This window comes from Anser brachyrhynchus (assembly GCF_964034855.1).
Source record: "Anser brachyrhynchus genome assembly, contig: SCAFFOLD_152, whole genome shotgun sequence".
NCBI lineage: Eukaryota > Metazoa > Chordata > Aves > Anseriformes > Anatidae > Anser > Anser brachyrhynchus.
The window spans coordinates 234,407-250,889 of NW_027664018.1; the positions used below are offsets into that span (position 1 = coordinate 234,407).

Below are 16,483 nucleotides of genomic sequence, written 5' to 3' on the forward strand. Positions count from 1 at the left end.
CTGGGCTTCTTCTGCTTCTCCAAGAAATACTTGTTTGAATATAACTTTGGCAGCAGTACTTATGCTGTTTTGCACCCACCACATTTAAAACTCCTACAAAAAACTGAAAAGTTAGACTGAAAAGCATCTCTTTCCGTTCTACTTTGTAAAGCTGCATGTTTTCCTCATGCAAAACAACAGGGGAATGGAAGCTAGAAAAGGAAATGCTGAATGTAAAACAAAACAGACCAAACCTCAGCCCTCCAGGACAAAAGCCGATAACTAAGTCCTTTCTAACATGCTGATTAGGTTTCAAGAGGATACCGCTTTAAATAAGCGTAATTGTGTGTCCATAGGCAGAAGCTGAATAATGACAGGATGAATATCTAAACTTAATTTTTTGTTACTGTCTTCCTGTAGCACACAGGGACTTGTTACGTTTAGGGAAAATGCTAACCTAATGGAGGGTTTAAACCATAAGCTAGTTTGTTATACCAAAATGACTGAGAGAACAAAGCATAAAGTGTTTTCAGATTTCTAGTACACCTTGATTGCTATCCATTAAACTTAAGACAGGTTAAACAAAGCACAGGAAATAAGAGAACTCCTAGTCCCACAACTGGCAAATTGTGCGCACACTTTCCGTTCCTGAGAAAATAATACACAAACCTGAAAAATGCATTTAACTGAGAAATGAAGACATCCCCGTCCTATTGGAAGACTAAGGTGACAGCTCTTGGGCTCAGTGATTTTCAGATAAGCTCCAGTCTTCAACTTGCAGACACCAGTGACAGCTCCTTTTTTCGGATTGAAAGGGAAAATGTTTCAACAACACATTGAAAACATACTTAAGGGACAAGAAACAAAATCAAGACTGCAGTGAGAAGGAAAACAGAAAAACAATACTGGAAAAAAAAAAAAAAAGAGAAAAGAGAAAAGACCTTGGTCTTTGTATCGACCAACGAGATAAGCCTTACACATTTTTAAGTTTATTTTTGACGATTGATTGATGCGTTACCAGATATTAAGTACTATTCAAGAGCAAATATTAACACTAGTAAGAATAAATCCGATCCACCAGCCCTTATTCAAAATACATCAATTTCTAATTTGGAGATAACGTCTCTCTGACAAGGAAGTAGAAAAGCTGTAAATACCGATATAGTTTCCTCTCCCGATGTTCCATATACATACCGACGCTGTTCCTACACCTACACTCTGAGCATAAATTTATGTTGACATGAGTATCGGGTGTTATTTCTGTTTGCCTTGAGAGACTCTCCTCCTGTCCACTGAAAAGTAAACTCAAGATTCCAGATCAGTTAAAACAGTTGCTAGCCCCCCATTCAGAGTTCTGCAGCAGCAGTGTTCAGATTTTTCAGCAGTCTCTTTACAAAATGACCACTTATAAGTGTACAAAAACACTTATCACCTAGCTTCTCAGTAGGTACACGTTTGGCCTCTCTTAAGCAGAGAGTCAATCACAGCTTAAGATTTTATACAAGATCCCATTTTCAAGTTTGGGATTATTTCAGGAAATCTTTTTGCCTAGAAACAGTACTACTAGTAACACTTTAACTGGTTTGCCAGCACAACCTTTTACCCTGTTAGAAATGATGTTGACTTCTACCTTCATGTAGCATACATAGTGTCCTGTGCGACAGTTGATTCCATGATGCACCAGCACCGCATATAAGGCATAGAGGAGTGGTTCTCCACTTGATTGAGACATGTAGGCTCGGAGGTCCAAATATTCAGGATATTTTACCTCCTAAAGAGAGACCAAGAAGATAGAAAAATTATATCAGAGTACTTCGCAGACTAGCCAGAGAAAAACACTTCCAAAAAACAGAGACTGGAATTATATGAATATATCTCTTGATTCACTAAAAATAAGTCTTCCCATAAGCAACGTTTAATACTAGAAGTTGCAGACAACTGTTTCCTGATGAATTAGCCTTCTCAGAGGAAAGTTTATGCTTCTTGTCAAGCAGGAACTTTACTGATATTAAGAGAAAAATGAAAAAAAGAGAAAATGAAAATAAAAGCAGACCATTTCTCTATATTCTTAAGGTATATTCTTAATATACCTTGTTGATCTTTCCACCTGTGAAATCTGCAAATCTTTTCAGTGATATTGTGAGAACGTTGGAAGAACGGTGTACGGTAAATCTCTTGGATGCAGGAACCATCTTTTTACACCTTAAAAACAAGCAGAGACAAGTGTTTGAAAGCATCTTCTTTTTCGCCCCCAAAACAAACTCCTTTTAATGTCTCACGCATGCTTATGCTATTTGAATGATATTTACTTGCATCATATGTTTGGTTTTTTCTTTTCATAAACCCATGCACTGCATGTCACGTTTGTTAATACAGAGAAGAAGGTAAGTTTTACCAACAACTCAGAGCACAGCGGGAACAGGAATCTCTCATGAAAGCGTATTACCAGGGAGTTATAAAATATAAACAAAAAATATTAAAAATGAGTTATATATAAGACTAATAACAGTTATCAGCAATGGAAAAAGTACTGTACATGTGCAAGGCCTTTCCTTTTAAGCTCACAAAAAGACAGAAAATTCTGGCTTTAAGTGTGACTGAACCGATCACACCTCAAAGAGCACATTAAGGAAAGATCATGCAATTCAGATGTGAGGTGCTATTACAGTTCTTTCTCTTCCTCAGACATCACTTATGAGAATCCTGAATACGCTGCATGTTGCTTTCTAGGATCCGCAGGCCAAGACGAACCTGGGATTAAATTGCTTTAATAACCTATTGGACGCTCTTGATTCGACACCCTAATTTCCTTAGTATCCGACAACAAGAAGTGGATACTGCATTTTTCATTTAGAGGGGTCAGGCATGAATCCTACAGAACTGAGCCGGGCACTCTGTGCTTTTCTGAGGGGATGTTTGACTAACAGCTTGTTTTGCCAAACCATCTTATGCAAATGTTCAATTGTTTCTCACATACGTAGAAACATCTTACATATTGATCAGCACAGAGAGCGCCTGAACTCAATAGGCTTTCCCTGTGCACGGGTTAGGCTTAAGGGAGCTCATTTCAGGCATTAGTCCACATCGACAGGTTTCACAGTTCAAGAGCTGTGCAAGACGCTGTTTAGTGAGCCAGCACAGGCTGCTAACATTCATTACCACGGAGCCAGCTCACATTCCCTGACACTCAATCTAACTTTGTTTCACAGTGAACGCTGGGACCTGCAGGAACCTGCTGCTGCCTTCCACTCCAAATCATTCTCCATAGCTCCTTGCTTCAGCTCACCACTACTACGAAATGAAGCAACAACAACAACAACAACAAAGCTGCGTCTCCTTATTTCTAAATGAAGTTAAAGGATAACTTACGCTCTAAGTCATGTAATATATAAAACTAATATCTAGTATTAAGACATAATTAGTAATGATCTTACTCGCTACATTTATAGCAATTCTCTCCATCCAGCTCTTCAGGTTTCACAAATAGTTCTAGAGCTCTGGTAACAGATGAAACCGCCTAGAGGAGCGAGAAAGAAGAGCGTAAAGTCACTGTAAATTCAAAATTCCAGAGACGCACTAGGAGTTTATAAGAGAACCTGACTAATACATACTTAAGCGATCTACTATGAGCACTGTCAAGAAGGAGGCAGAAAGAGCATGCTCAGCGTTTACCTCACCTGGAAGTCATTCTACTTTGAAACAAATCATTTTCCAGTAACGCAGACAGCATCTATAGTGTGCTTTGTCATCAATACTGGCAACAAATCCAGCAGTCTAACAATTAGATGTATATTGAGGTAGAACAACAAAGAAGTGTGACAGTATTATACTTTGTGCAGCAATAAAATTCTTTCCCCTTAAACCCAATGCAGACGTGGAGACTATTTACAGGGGTTCCACAGAAGGACAAAGTCCAATCCACTTTCTAACCACCACCAAGCTCTTATATTTTAACATTGTACGTGGTTTGGTTTTTTAAGTTAAACAAGTTTAATTTAGAAAGTTATAAATGTACTTACACATCATGAATTATATTTACAAAACCTCCTACCTTTACATCCAAAGTGATATCAAGAAATGCCTCATACGTATCCGAAACTGCTTTGCAATTCAAGCACTTCACTGGAAGCAAAATATAAATGCTTAACAACACGTGAAGGAGACTAACTGTCCACATTCAAGTTGTCGATAGATACTACTTCAGACAAACTACAGACTGCTTTACTACCGACAAAAGACACAGATCAGTTCTAAGGACAGGAATATTTTTAAAAGTACCTCTTGATCTTAGAAATCCTCCAAATATTTGATGAATGGTGGTGGTAGCTTGAGAAGATCTGTCCAATCTGGAAATAAATTATAATCAGACCTCAGAAGATTTAAGGCACACAGTTAACTCTTCAAAGAGTTTTATGAAAACCAAGGATGACCTAGACTTTCAGTTTTGATAGTAAATAAAGGCCTAAAAGGTGCTAGAGAACGTATAAAAGTGAATTTGTTTATGCTTACTTGGTGCTTCCATTCAAGCACACTTCCTGCATAGCATCAACAGTATAGCGCAAGAACTCGTGTGCGTGTTCTTGACTGCCAAAACGGAAATGTTGTCCTATTCCTAAATAAGAAGATGATAGTATTTACCTCATTTAAAAATGAAGTAATTCTCCTGTTTCTAAAATCTCTCTTCTTTATAGTGTTAAAACCATTTATACACATCAAATAATTATTTGAAGATTACAAGATGCTGAAAAAGAAACACATCTGAAGCCACTTACGACTGAGATTATTGATAACACGCGTAGGCTCGATGGCATCAACAGTGCAACGCAGGGCCTGGTTAATGTGAGTCTCCATCGTGCACATCATGCAAAAATCTTGTTCACGACCTGAAGAGTGAAAGAAGAAAGCATCCCAGTCTAGCGAAACAGACATAACTACAAACAAACATATAAGTAACATTTAAACTATAGATACAATATCCACTCTCCTTGTCCCAACAGCCTCCTAACATTTCATTTCACACAACTTTATAGAATAAAAATATCCATTAAGCCTGTATTCAAGTGCATTTTGTGATGAGAAATCTAAAAGACTACTGCAAAGTCACGTTTGTAAAGGCTGACAGGAATGTGAACTCCACAGGTTGCAAAATGTATGAGGAAAGAATATTTGACGTTGATGATACAGCATTAAGAGAATGTGGGTTATTTTCAGCACAGTGCTGTCAGGTGAGCTTCATGATACAGAGCTACGAGTCCTTTGGGAGAAAGGAAAAATTACAGTAATGTATGTAATAGTACTTCTGCCCTCCTTTTTTCAACAGGATTCTTAACTGAAACGATTTCTATATACAGGAAGAAAACAGTTAAATTTCTAGGTATCGATACAAAGATACCAGCCTAAAAAGCATACAGGTTTAGTACAACATTTACTTTATAGTACAACATTTTATTTAGGACAAAATCAGTCTAGATTTTAATTCAGTCCCACAAAAAAATCTAGTCGTGTTCATAACAGCTCATATTGCTTTCTAGGTTTTTTTTTTTTTTTTAATTGGTTCAGCAACAAACAGACCCTTTATTGTAGTGCATTATGGAACCTCGGCTGTGCAGACTAAAGACCTATGATGCCAACATCCTAAATTTTATTGCCTTTCTAGCAGCAGGAAGCCCAAATAGCCCAAATGCCAAATGTTCATTAAATGCATTACTGTCCAATGCACTTCATTATTCCCATGAAGCAAGAAAAGATCCTTTTAAAAAAACAAACAAACAAACAAACAAAAAAAACACATGGTGCATTAAACGCACTCCATATGCTATTCCGAGCCCGCTGCTAATACAATGCTCAAAGCCAGCTTCTACAGGTAAAATCAGGCAAGTAAGTTTGTCTCACAGAATCACTGCTGTTCTTTCACCTTCACAGCTATCCAACAGATTTAAAATACTGATAGAAAGTACTCACATGACTGGCTGTGCTCAAGAGAAAGCATGTAATTGGCAAGTGGGGGGGTGTAGGTCAAACACTGTAGAGTAGCATTAAGAAAACACGTGTTGCCAAGATTGTACAGGCCAACTCCAACACTTTGTGTTTCTTGCCAATCCATACGTATCTTCTCAGGTGGAAAAAGAATCCTTTGTGGTGGAGCAATTCCATCATTAACAACTGCAAGAAAGTTATATTTAAAAAGAGATTTTGTTTGTTTGTTTCTAAGAAAGGTATTAAGTATATATAGGTATAGTAAATATATAAAGTATATATAGGCATAGTAAAAATACTATTCTGCGGGAGCACCTAGAGGAACTAGCTACAATCCAAAACAGAAAAACTTATTGCAGAGACCTTTAATACCGCCATATTCAAATTGGCTGGTCAACACAACGTTTTGGGAAAAAAAAGTTTAGTCAACCATTTTAATTTTTTCCTTATTATATGCTTTTTTCCTTATTATAACTTCAACCACAAACTTAGACTTGAAATTATATGGTAATAAATGCAAGGACAATGTAAAAACAAATAACTAGGAATGACGGTACCCCTACAAATATCAGATCTTTTCCTGAGCAATCTTAGCATTCAAAAACCTGTGAATAATGGAACCTGTGAATAGCAACAATCAAACACTTTTCTTTGCAAAACAGAAAAGATATGGATGAATCTGTGCATTACAAAATGCTCCCCATATTTCTCTGTCGACTGTAAATATATCAAAATTAATTTCTGTAACGTCAGTCACTTCAGTTGCCTTAGGAGAATCGCTTTGGAAGTCTTTATTCACAGTAGTCCCGTTCTCTATCAGTGCAACAAGTAAGAACTGCACTTTCTACTTTTGTTTTGAAGAAAACAGAGGCAGGATAAAGCGCACACTTACTTAGATCTCTTTGGGCAAAAGGCTTAGATTTTTCAGAGGATCTACAATAAATAGCACCTCCACATCCTTGGGCCACAGAGACTTGGCTTGAATCTTCTGCAGGTGGTATCCGGCCCCAGTTTGCGGTGCGTGACATCGGTTTTTTAGTACTCGGTTTCTTGGATTTGCCAGACCGCCTTGAAGATGGCTTTTTAGACTTTGAAGATTTGGGCTTGTTAACTATGGTCATTGTTCTCATCTGCGGCAGAGACAAATGTTCTGGCTGACGTAAGAATACCAAGAAGCATTCCAAGAAGAAAAGAGTAGTAGAAGTCCTGTCACTTAATCTCAAAGAAACGGCCTTTAAGAACTAAATTGCTGGTATGAATGATTTAAAAGGAATCCCCAAACTAAACACACAAAGGAAAAATTTCCATCAAAACTCTATCAGTATTACTTTTAGCTTCTGCAGAACTAGTGGCTGATGCCATTTCTTTCACTTTCGTAGGATTTTAATCCATTACAACTCTGGAGTCTTTTTAATATAAAAATGCAAATGACATTCTCTGAGGGGAATCAGTTATTTATTGCATTTTTGGAGCTTTGCAATTATCTATTAATTATTACCTATTATCTAATAGATAATGGTTGCGATTTATATATAATTGTTGCTCACGCTAGTAATGGAGCACTATTACTTTACTGCCTGCGCTTTTCTGCTTCGTGTGCACAAAGGTACCTGCATTTCGCTGCTACTTTACTTCTGTCTTTCCAGGGCTCACCCTCTACCTCACTGTCTACTGCACCAGTCATGATGGCTTTGTTGTGATTCTATAATGAGCCTAGCTTTTGAATACACTTTTTCTGGGCGTCACTTTGTGATAGCAAGTTAATTTGTGAGGGCTTATCACCTATGACCTGCTTCTCAGTAGGTACACGTTTGGCCTCTGTTAAGCAGAGAGTCAATCACAGCTTAAGATTTTGTCCAAGATGCCATTCACGAAACTGAGTTTAACCTTGACAGAACTGAGTTTAACCTTTAAACCTGAAGCTCCGTTAAAGAATAAAGCAGCACCCAAGCCAGGAAATAGAAGTTAATCGTCACTTTACCCTGAAACGCACGTAAAGCCAGTGAGCTATTCTGTGCTGGCAGGATTGCTGCCGGGATGGCCGACGAGGCGGCGGGCACAGGGGGCCACAGGTCCTGCTCCCCGGGGCCACAGGTCCTGTCACAGGGGGCTGCCGGGGGTCTCCAGGCGCCGGGAACAGCGGCAACAGCGGGGACAGAGGGGACAGCAGCGACAGCAGCCGCCACCTCAGCCGAGGCCGTCTCCACAACTGCCACAACGGCCTCGGAACGCCGCCCAACTCGGAGCTCCAGCGTGATGCCTTTTCAACCTGGCCGCGGTGCTCACGGCTAAAAGCAGAGCGTTTCCTCCGGCGTGTCTTTACTGTCGGTGCCGGACCGGCCCTCACCCCGAGCTCTCCCTGCCGGGAGGGCTTTGCGGTTGGGGTTTCCCTCCCGCCGCCACCGCGGGCAGGCCCCGCGCGCAAGCTGTCCGCGCTGGGGAGCGGCATGTCGCCCGCGGCGAGAGCCAGAGGGCGCGACACGAAAAAGCCCCGACACGAAAAAGCCCCGACATGCGGGCGAGGCGGCGGGGAGACGGCTCTGAGGGAGCGGCCGCTTCGCCCCGCCGTCCTCCTCCCCTCCCGGGCCGCCCCGCCGAGACCCGTGCGCCTCAGGTGCTGCCCTGAGAGGGCGCTCGGGCACTGGGACAGCTGCCCAGGGCAATGGTCATGGCACCGAGCCTGACGGGGGTCCAGAAGTGTTTGAACAATGCTCTCAGACATAGGCTCTGCTTTTGGGGTGGTCCTGTGTGGATCCAGGAGTTGGACTCGCTCATTATTGTGAGCCCTTTCCACCTTGGGATGTTCTCTGATTCTAGGTCAGCAATCCATTATCTGATGAGAGGTGTGGAGTCATTCGAAGGGAAGAGAGACCAAAACACTTCTGGTTTCCAGAAGCGGGTATTTGGTAACCAAACCGATGATTCCTTTTCTTCTAGAGCAAGTAGCAGCAGGGATCCGCTTTACAATAGGCTGGCAACAAGGAAACAAAGAATTGCAAACAAGACGTAGGACTTGAGCAGCAGCTTGTATACATGCATCAACTTATAAATGAGCACACAGCTGAGCGATAATGCAAAAATTGGACAAACTAAGTGAAGACGTTAACTGTAAATTTTATAGGTACACACTTTACTATGACGTAAGAACTGGGCAAGACCTTTCAGGGAAAAGAGTTGTTGGCATGTAATTTGAAGTAAGCTTCAAATCCCAGAGGATGATTTTGTTGGAACTTTATTCAGCTGAAAACGTGGAAGCCTTGTTTCTGCTTGTGTTAGTTACAGCTCCAGTTTACTTTGGTTGGGAGGGAAGGCATTCCAGGCTAACGTGCTGTACCTGTTCCTTCAGCTCATTGTCCATAAACGGAGGAGCAAATGAAATTCTTTGAATCTCCATTAAACGCAGCACTACAAAGTGGAGTAGAGGGCGATCTAGCACTTAATTTTTCTGTAAGCAGAAAACCCAACAGAATCTCCACAACAGTTTTCAAATCTTGTCCTGCAGTAAATGACCAGCTGAGTGAAGCTTGCATTTAGAGTATGTGCTCCTACATTAGATGGAAATAGCTTTTCCTCTTCAGAAGTGCAACTGAGTGGTGAACTGGCAGCTACGTAGGGAACTAGTTGTGCCAAAGGGTTTGTGTTGAACGCACAGAAAAATATGCAGGTCCCAACAGTAAAGGATTGTCTGTAGGCATCACACTGAGTACAGATGTTATCCGCAGGTTCGTGCCCAGTGCACCGCGCCAATTATTCACCCAGAGTTGGAATGCACACCAAGGTCTTTTAATTACATAATTAATTACAGAACTCTGCAGAGTCAGGTACTTGGCTATCTTTCGCAAAGCAAGCACACCTCTGACTCGAATCACCGTCATTCATACACAGGAAATTTGTGAAAACTCTCTCTTTGGCTCCTTTTGATTGGTTATTACAGCTCACCTAACTTATCTCTACTGAGCTTGCGCATTACAGAGGAACACCGGGGGGGAGGGGGTACAGGAGGAGGGGGACACACACCGAATCCCACATTAGCAAGGATTAGCATTTTGACAGGTGTGATTTCTAATGTGTTAACCCTTAATGACCCTTAATGAGCAAAAGGTTACTATAGGTCAGTCTGGAGCTGGTTTTCTCCTTCTTGTTTTTTCCCTTTTATCCCTTCTCTTCCTTGCTTCTCCTTGTGGAGTAATTGCCTTAAATGACTAGGCATTATAAGCACCCCTCCATCCCAAAAGCTACCCGCCTCCAAGGTGCAACCACCCCTCACTGAGCACATCCTCTGAATTTCTCGGAGCCTGTACCTTTAAACGCAAGCGAGGTAATTTCTACCAATCACAACCAAGATACGCATGACTGGAGTCACTCAAGCTCCACCTAAAAGATAGAAAATAATATCAATTGGCTTAAGAGAAAGGGAATGTTGGGGGAGATACTGTCACGAAGGATACCTTCTGACATCAGTCGACAGGCTGAGCCTCTCATCCCCCCCCCCCCCCCGCCCACTGGGATGCTGCGAGGTAAGATCTGAACGCTTGGTTATACCAGGCGTCTCCACGGAAACTTAGAAATCTCTAGCGTCTTTATGCTTTTTAACGTCTTAATACCTAGGCCGTGTACCTGTGCATTTCATGCATGCTAGCTTGCTTTTGCAGACAGTGAATTTATCACTGGCAATCCAAAGGACCTGTGTATCTGTTGCCGTAATAAACTGCACTTAATTGCATTGTTCCTGGCCGTGACAGTTCTCCTTGAACGCGACTAGAGCGAGGGCGTGCTGCGTTGGTGGTGGATCCGTGGCCGTGATAGTTCAGTACCCTGAAGCCGACCGCACCCGTAACGGTCAATCGGCTACACCCCTTAATGCGACACTACTAAAGGAAGAAGATGACAGGGCTTGCACGCATCGCATTAGGCTTTGCATGTGAAAACACCCCCAAATAATTTCACATGCATTTAACGTTTTTAAAGGGAAAAAACCAGGAAGGTGTAGTCCTTCTGTAAGCTACAGCTCTTGATAGTTAAGGCATCAGCATTCATTCCTTTGCTTGACAACAAACTATGAACATACAGAAGAGTTAAATATTTTCATTGCATTCTTAAAGGCGATTTTTCAGACTTGTGCTTCAGTTGTTGGAGTTGAAGAAATCGGTAGACGCCCTTACTTTTACGTTAAGACCAAAATCTTTATCTAAGATTGTGTTATCTAACACAACTATACTCCCACCCCCACATGCTTTTTGGAACTTCTGAAAGATCTTTCTGCAGTCCCACTCTGATGGTCTTTCAGTAACATACAAACTGCCGTGGCAGATTCTGTTACGGTGCTTTTCTATTGACAGTGTGCATAACACTCAAGGTAAAGCCCCTCATTTTGCAGTGGGGACATAAAGTGTTTCTTTGGACGCTGCTGCTTCTGTTAGTACTCATTTTTTCAGAAACTTGTTGAACCTGAGCTGTGCCTACCGCACCAACGAATGCTTTCATGACACAGTATTTTGTCAAAGCAGTTTTGCTTCTTGGAGCTACAGAAGCAGCTCTGGCTACATGATAGGGAACTGTGCTGCACTGGCAAAAACAGACTTACTTACAGACTTAACACCACTTGCTAACTTGATCTATTTCAAATCTCATTTTAACTTTAAAGAGCAATCAGTTTTGCGGTTCCTGTCTTACTAAGTTGCCTTGTTTTGCATGGAAGGTCAGCCTGTGAATGTTTTGCTTTATTGCATGCTTCAAAAAAAGGCTGAGAGGAAGAGACTGGAGGAACCTTTTCTATTCTATAGACTTTCCCCCACGAATGTGGAATTGCAGGCTACTTGGATGAATGTTCGAATGTAAGGGAGCAAGCCTCAGCCAAAGGAGGTAGAATCCTTGCTTAAGAGGAAGTATCAGTGTGGGGACATCTTTGCTTAATGGGAGCCATTTAAACTCTTCATAGAAACTCAATAAGCTCTACATCTTATATTTGGAAAGCAGTATGGTTACGCAGCTGCTAACCTAATGACTTGAGTCTTCTGCTCTGCAACTTCAAATTTTGTTTTCAAGCAGTGCATACATCAGTTTAGGCTTTGGACAAGGAGATTTGTAATGCAAATAGTGATAAACCAGAATCAGTGCTACTGACGAGCGTAATGGTGAAATGCAGCAAATCAAGTGTTCCTGGAGAACTGTGAGATTACAAAACCAATAAGCCATGAAGCACTTTTTTTTTTTTTTTTAATCAATTCTTATATGCTGAAATAACACCTTCAAGAAAATCTGTTTATCCAGCCAGGCGACAGTGTCTACCTGTAAGCACAAAGGAAATGCCTTGAGAGTTCGTTTGCTGTATTTGAAGTTCTTATACCCTGCAGAAATAATTATTTAGAGTAACATGTAACTGAGGAGATCGTAGCAGGAAGTATATTATTTCTAGCATTAAATTGCTGCCCCGTTGCCAGTGCAATCTAGGGAGAGAACTGTATATAATAGTTAAACTCCCCTGGACTGACTTACATTATAAAATATTCTGACAAAGTAAGCTCTAAATCACTTGACATTTTGAAGAGTTTTAAACGGGTACAAAACCGAAGCTTTATAAACCAAGCAGCATTTATAATGCTTCATATATAAAAACAATGCCTATTTTTAAGATTAGTTACATATCTATGTAGATACGCTTGCTGGAAAAGCCAGGTCTGTTGTAGACCAAATGCTGCAGATTAAGACTTGTGGCTTACCAGTTTCATTTCTGTATTTTCTTGGAAAAAGTTTTGAGTTAGAGTTTAAATATAAAATGTAAATACTGTACAGATATATATTGAAATAAGTATTTCTTGGTGTACACAGGTGATATGCATGACAAATACTCTGTATTGATCATTGTTAAAAACGTAATGTTCTGTGTAAATCCACTGCGTATTAATCTTTTCATTTATCATCAAGAGCTGTTACTTAAGCCTGGACATTCTCAAAAACAAAGTGTGAAACTATATACCATTGTGTAGCTCCTCCTTTATCAAGAGTACATGCAAGATAATTGCTCCTTTTTTCCCTTTCCAGAGGATGATTCGATTTTATAGCATGGATTATAACCGCTCTTGCAAGTGACCTTCTTTTAAGCACAACAGTTTAAATGATCAGGTTACAGAGAAAACCCTTTCACTGCAAAATAGATTCAATAAAGACTTGTGGCTTACCAGTTTCATTTCAAAACCCAAGTTGTTGGGTTTGATGGAAAAATGGTTGGTTTGGACGGTAAAAAGGTCGTCGGTTTTGATGGTAGGTTTAGTCTGAGTATTGAAGGCTTCCATCAGTAAGCTCTGCATCTGAAAGACAAAGGGAAGAAATGTCATTCCCTGTTGTGATACTCAACATGGAACTGTCTGGCTCAGTGGTTTTCTTTCTAAAGAGAGAAGTCACAACCCTGCACATGGCTTGATCTGCTCTCTGACTACAGGGCTGAACTGACTGTTGAAGGCAGCTTCCAAAGCCCTCCCATTAAACTGACTGCATTTCAGTTCCGTGCTAAAATTGGTCAACTGTACAGAATATTAGGACAAAGCTACCTGCTTTGATAGCAAATGGTAGACCTTAGGTAAGTTACATTCATTTGAAGGTTTGACTGGACGGCATCCTTGTTTTACTAGTGATCTTGTGGTCAAGCTGACCAAATCCTAGCCACAGAACAGAAGCGTTCAGAAACTGGCTAGAGAGAGCACTTAGGAATGCAGGAATTTAACTGCTTTAACGCTGCTCTTTCTCTCACGTATCTGGAATTTCCTTAAATCACAAATTATCACCAGCTATCCTTGTTAATTTATTCAAAGTAACATGAGTCTAGGTGAAAAGGCACACTCTAACAAGTCCTCAGTTGTTCCTAGTCTGCTCCTAGCTTACTTGAGAGGTTCAATACAGTTAAAAATAAATAAATAAATAAATAACCTGCTGAAGTAGCCTGAAGTAGTGGAAAACTCGGAAAATGTCCCAAGCCCTACACACCCTCCAGTTGTAATCAATGCTGCAGATGATGATGAAGATGATGATGGTGAGCATGGTTTGGTTCTTGGAAGGAATTTGTGCTGTAAATGATTGTGTAAGTCTTTGGTTCTTGGAAGGAATTTGTGCTGTAAATCAATGTATAAATCACAGATGACCTGAGGTCTGACTAGCGATAGGGCAGGCAGTCTGGTCAGGTCACTGGTGGCTTTGTCTGGCAATCAGTGGACAGAACCTGAAATGTTGGAGGAAAGCTTAGAACCCCTCTTGGCTTTAGCTGGTCTGTTGTGTAAAGCTCTATGTGAAACTAGGAAGGAAATTCCTTTTTTTTTGTCTGAAGAGTAATATGTTGTGTAGTAGTTAAAGCTGCAGAGAGAATCTAGAGTCCTAGATGTTTTGTCCTAGGGTAGTCTACTTACGAGTTCATCAGGTCAGTGTAGCTGTATCAAAAAAAAAAAAAAAAAAAAGCTTTTTTATAGGAACCATGGACTGAAGTGTCATTGCATGAGCTACATAATCACGAACAATCTGGCCTATGCATAACTGAATAGATTTTTCCCCTTCAGACCAGCTTTCTGTGGAAGGAGAAGAAACTAAAACTCCCGTCCAGCAACCAGCTGAGGAAGGCCAAAATGGATTACGGATGATTTCCACTCGGAAAGCCAGTGCTACTACTGCTAAACAAGGTATTCCAGCACCTGTAGTAGGATAAATCGGAAGGAGAACTTGACAATTAACTCAAAAGCAATGTGGCGTAGAAACACAACAGAATGTAGGGGTGCTGAATGGACTCGGTTATTTCCATGATCTCATTTCTCCCTGATACCATCATGTGCCCATTGGGTCAGAAAGTTGAACTCCTTTTCTTTCCTTTTGGAGAACAAAACAGGGTCACAGCATGGAGTTTAAATGGCTGCACGTGCAGCCTGGCAACCACTGTTGAAAGCCATATCTAACGATAGAGGGATCTAATATCACGTAAATGGATTAAAATTAAAACTACAGTTTTTACCCTGAAGGGTGAAAGGAGGGGCAAAATGCCATTGATTCTATGGTTGTTTCACTTGTGAGGAGTGTTGACAGGGTTTATTCTAAATACTTCTGAAAGTTCCTGAGCACTAAGAAGCCTGAGGATCTGTGGTCCTCAGTGAGTGCCTCTAAGCCTTAGTCTCATTAACTGTTTTCTGTTTTCAGAGGACGGTCTGAATTTTGGAATAAAAACACTTGAAGAAATCAAATTGCAGAAAATGAAGGAAAAAACTAAGAGACACGGTGGTGAGTTAATATTCCCTACTTTCTTACCCTCTTCACCTTCATCCTGTGTGATGATTTTTCTTTCAAAAAAAAACTCTTCCAGTAATACCGGGTAGCTGGCTATGCTTTGGTGAATCCAACTATTTGCCAAAGAAGTGAAATTTGATTGGCTTCAGAATGGCAGGTGATGGTGGCTGGGAGCTGCCTGAGGGATAGACTTCCATGTTTAGCTGGGGGCATCGAGCAACCTGATTCTCAGCCAGCTGGTATTCTAGATGGGAATTCCAAGGGCAACCAGAGGCAAATTAGTCACCTCTCTTATTTGCATGCTCTGGTCACTGTATGTTTGACAGTAATGAATAATTACAGTTTTTTGTTCTTCGTGATAGTTTTTTCTGTTTGGTAAACTTCCTTATGTTTTGCTTGCTCTGAGCAGAAGGTCCTTCAAGATCTTCTCTTCCTCCCGTCGATTCTATGATTTTTCCTGCTCCGGAAAAGGAAAATGTCCGGACAGTGGTGAGAACTGTGACACTGTCTACAGAGGAAGGTAATAATTCATGCTTTTGTTTTGATTTCATTACTCCTAAACTGGAAGGTTAAGCAAGAAGGAAGGCAATTCACCCCTGTTAGCCTCCTGGTGCTGCCGCCTTCTGTTCAAAACATGCTTTTATGCTGAAAGTCCCTGGTTGTACTGGAAAGCTTTGGTGCTCAGGTTAAGTGCAGTAGCAGGAGAAAGAAAAAAATGTGTCAGTATGCAAATAGGGGGATAACTGAAAAACAGGAGAGTAACGAGAAGAAAGAGCTCTAGAGGACAGTGCTATGTAAGAAGCAATTTCTGAAGCTTTAAAGAGGCTGACAGTGGCACGTGTGGACAGTAGTGCGATAGGAGTCTGTGTATAAATTATATTGTTTAGAGTTGTGCAAATTCCTTTGAAAGGGAAAGAAGTGAAGAAGTACTGGTTCCTCTTGCTCGAGTTCTGAAGCTCTTCTGACAGCCACTATCAGAAATCTGCCTCTAGGTGTGTGTTTATTTTCCGCTTGTGCCTTGTCAAGGTTTTAAGCTGCTTCTGTGAACCATCATATACAATTAGAATAGAGCCACTGCCGGGAGCAGGAATTTGAAATGCAGTCTGAAAAAGTAATCAAGTAAACTAGCATTTCTGTGTAGCAACTCTCTCTGGATAGGGCTGGTCTTCAAAATACAACAAGTGGCTCAGAGGAGGAGGAGAATGTTAGGCTATTGTCCTAAGATGGGTTATTGGGAACGCTCAGGCTTAGTTTTCCTTAGTGCTGTGAC

General features: G+C 40.9%; 1 protein-coding gene across 1 annotated transcript; it reads right to left on the reverse strand.

Moving 5' to 3' along the window:
- Window positions 1–383: 383 nt before the first annotated feature.
- On the reverse strand, window positions 384–4,534 carry LOC308186476 (ubiquitin carboxyl-terminal hydrolase 42-like). The gene is made up of 7 exons (XM_080608600.1): window positions 4,489–4,534; window positions 4,258–4,325; window positions 4,031–4,101; window positions 3,414–3,496; window positions 2,070–2,181; window positions 1,610–1,750; window positions 384–776 (listed from the first exon to the last, which is right to left on the reverse strand). The coding sequence occupies exons 1-7, from the start codon at window positions 4,518–4,520 to the stop codon at window positions 750–752; spliced, it is 534 nt and encodes a 177-aa protein (XP_080464726.1). The 5' UTR covers window positions 4,521–4,534; the 3' UTR covers window positions 384–749.
- Window positions 4,535–16,483: the final 11,949 nt, after the last annotated feature.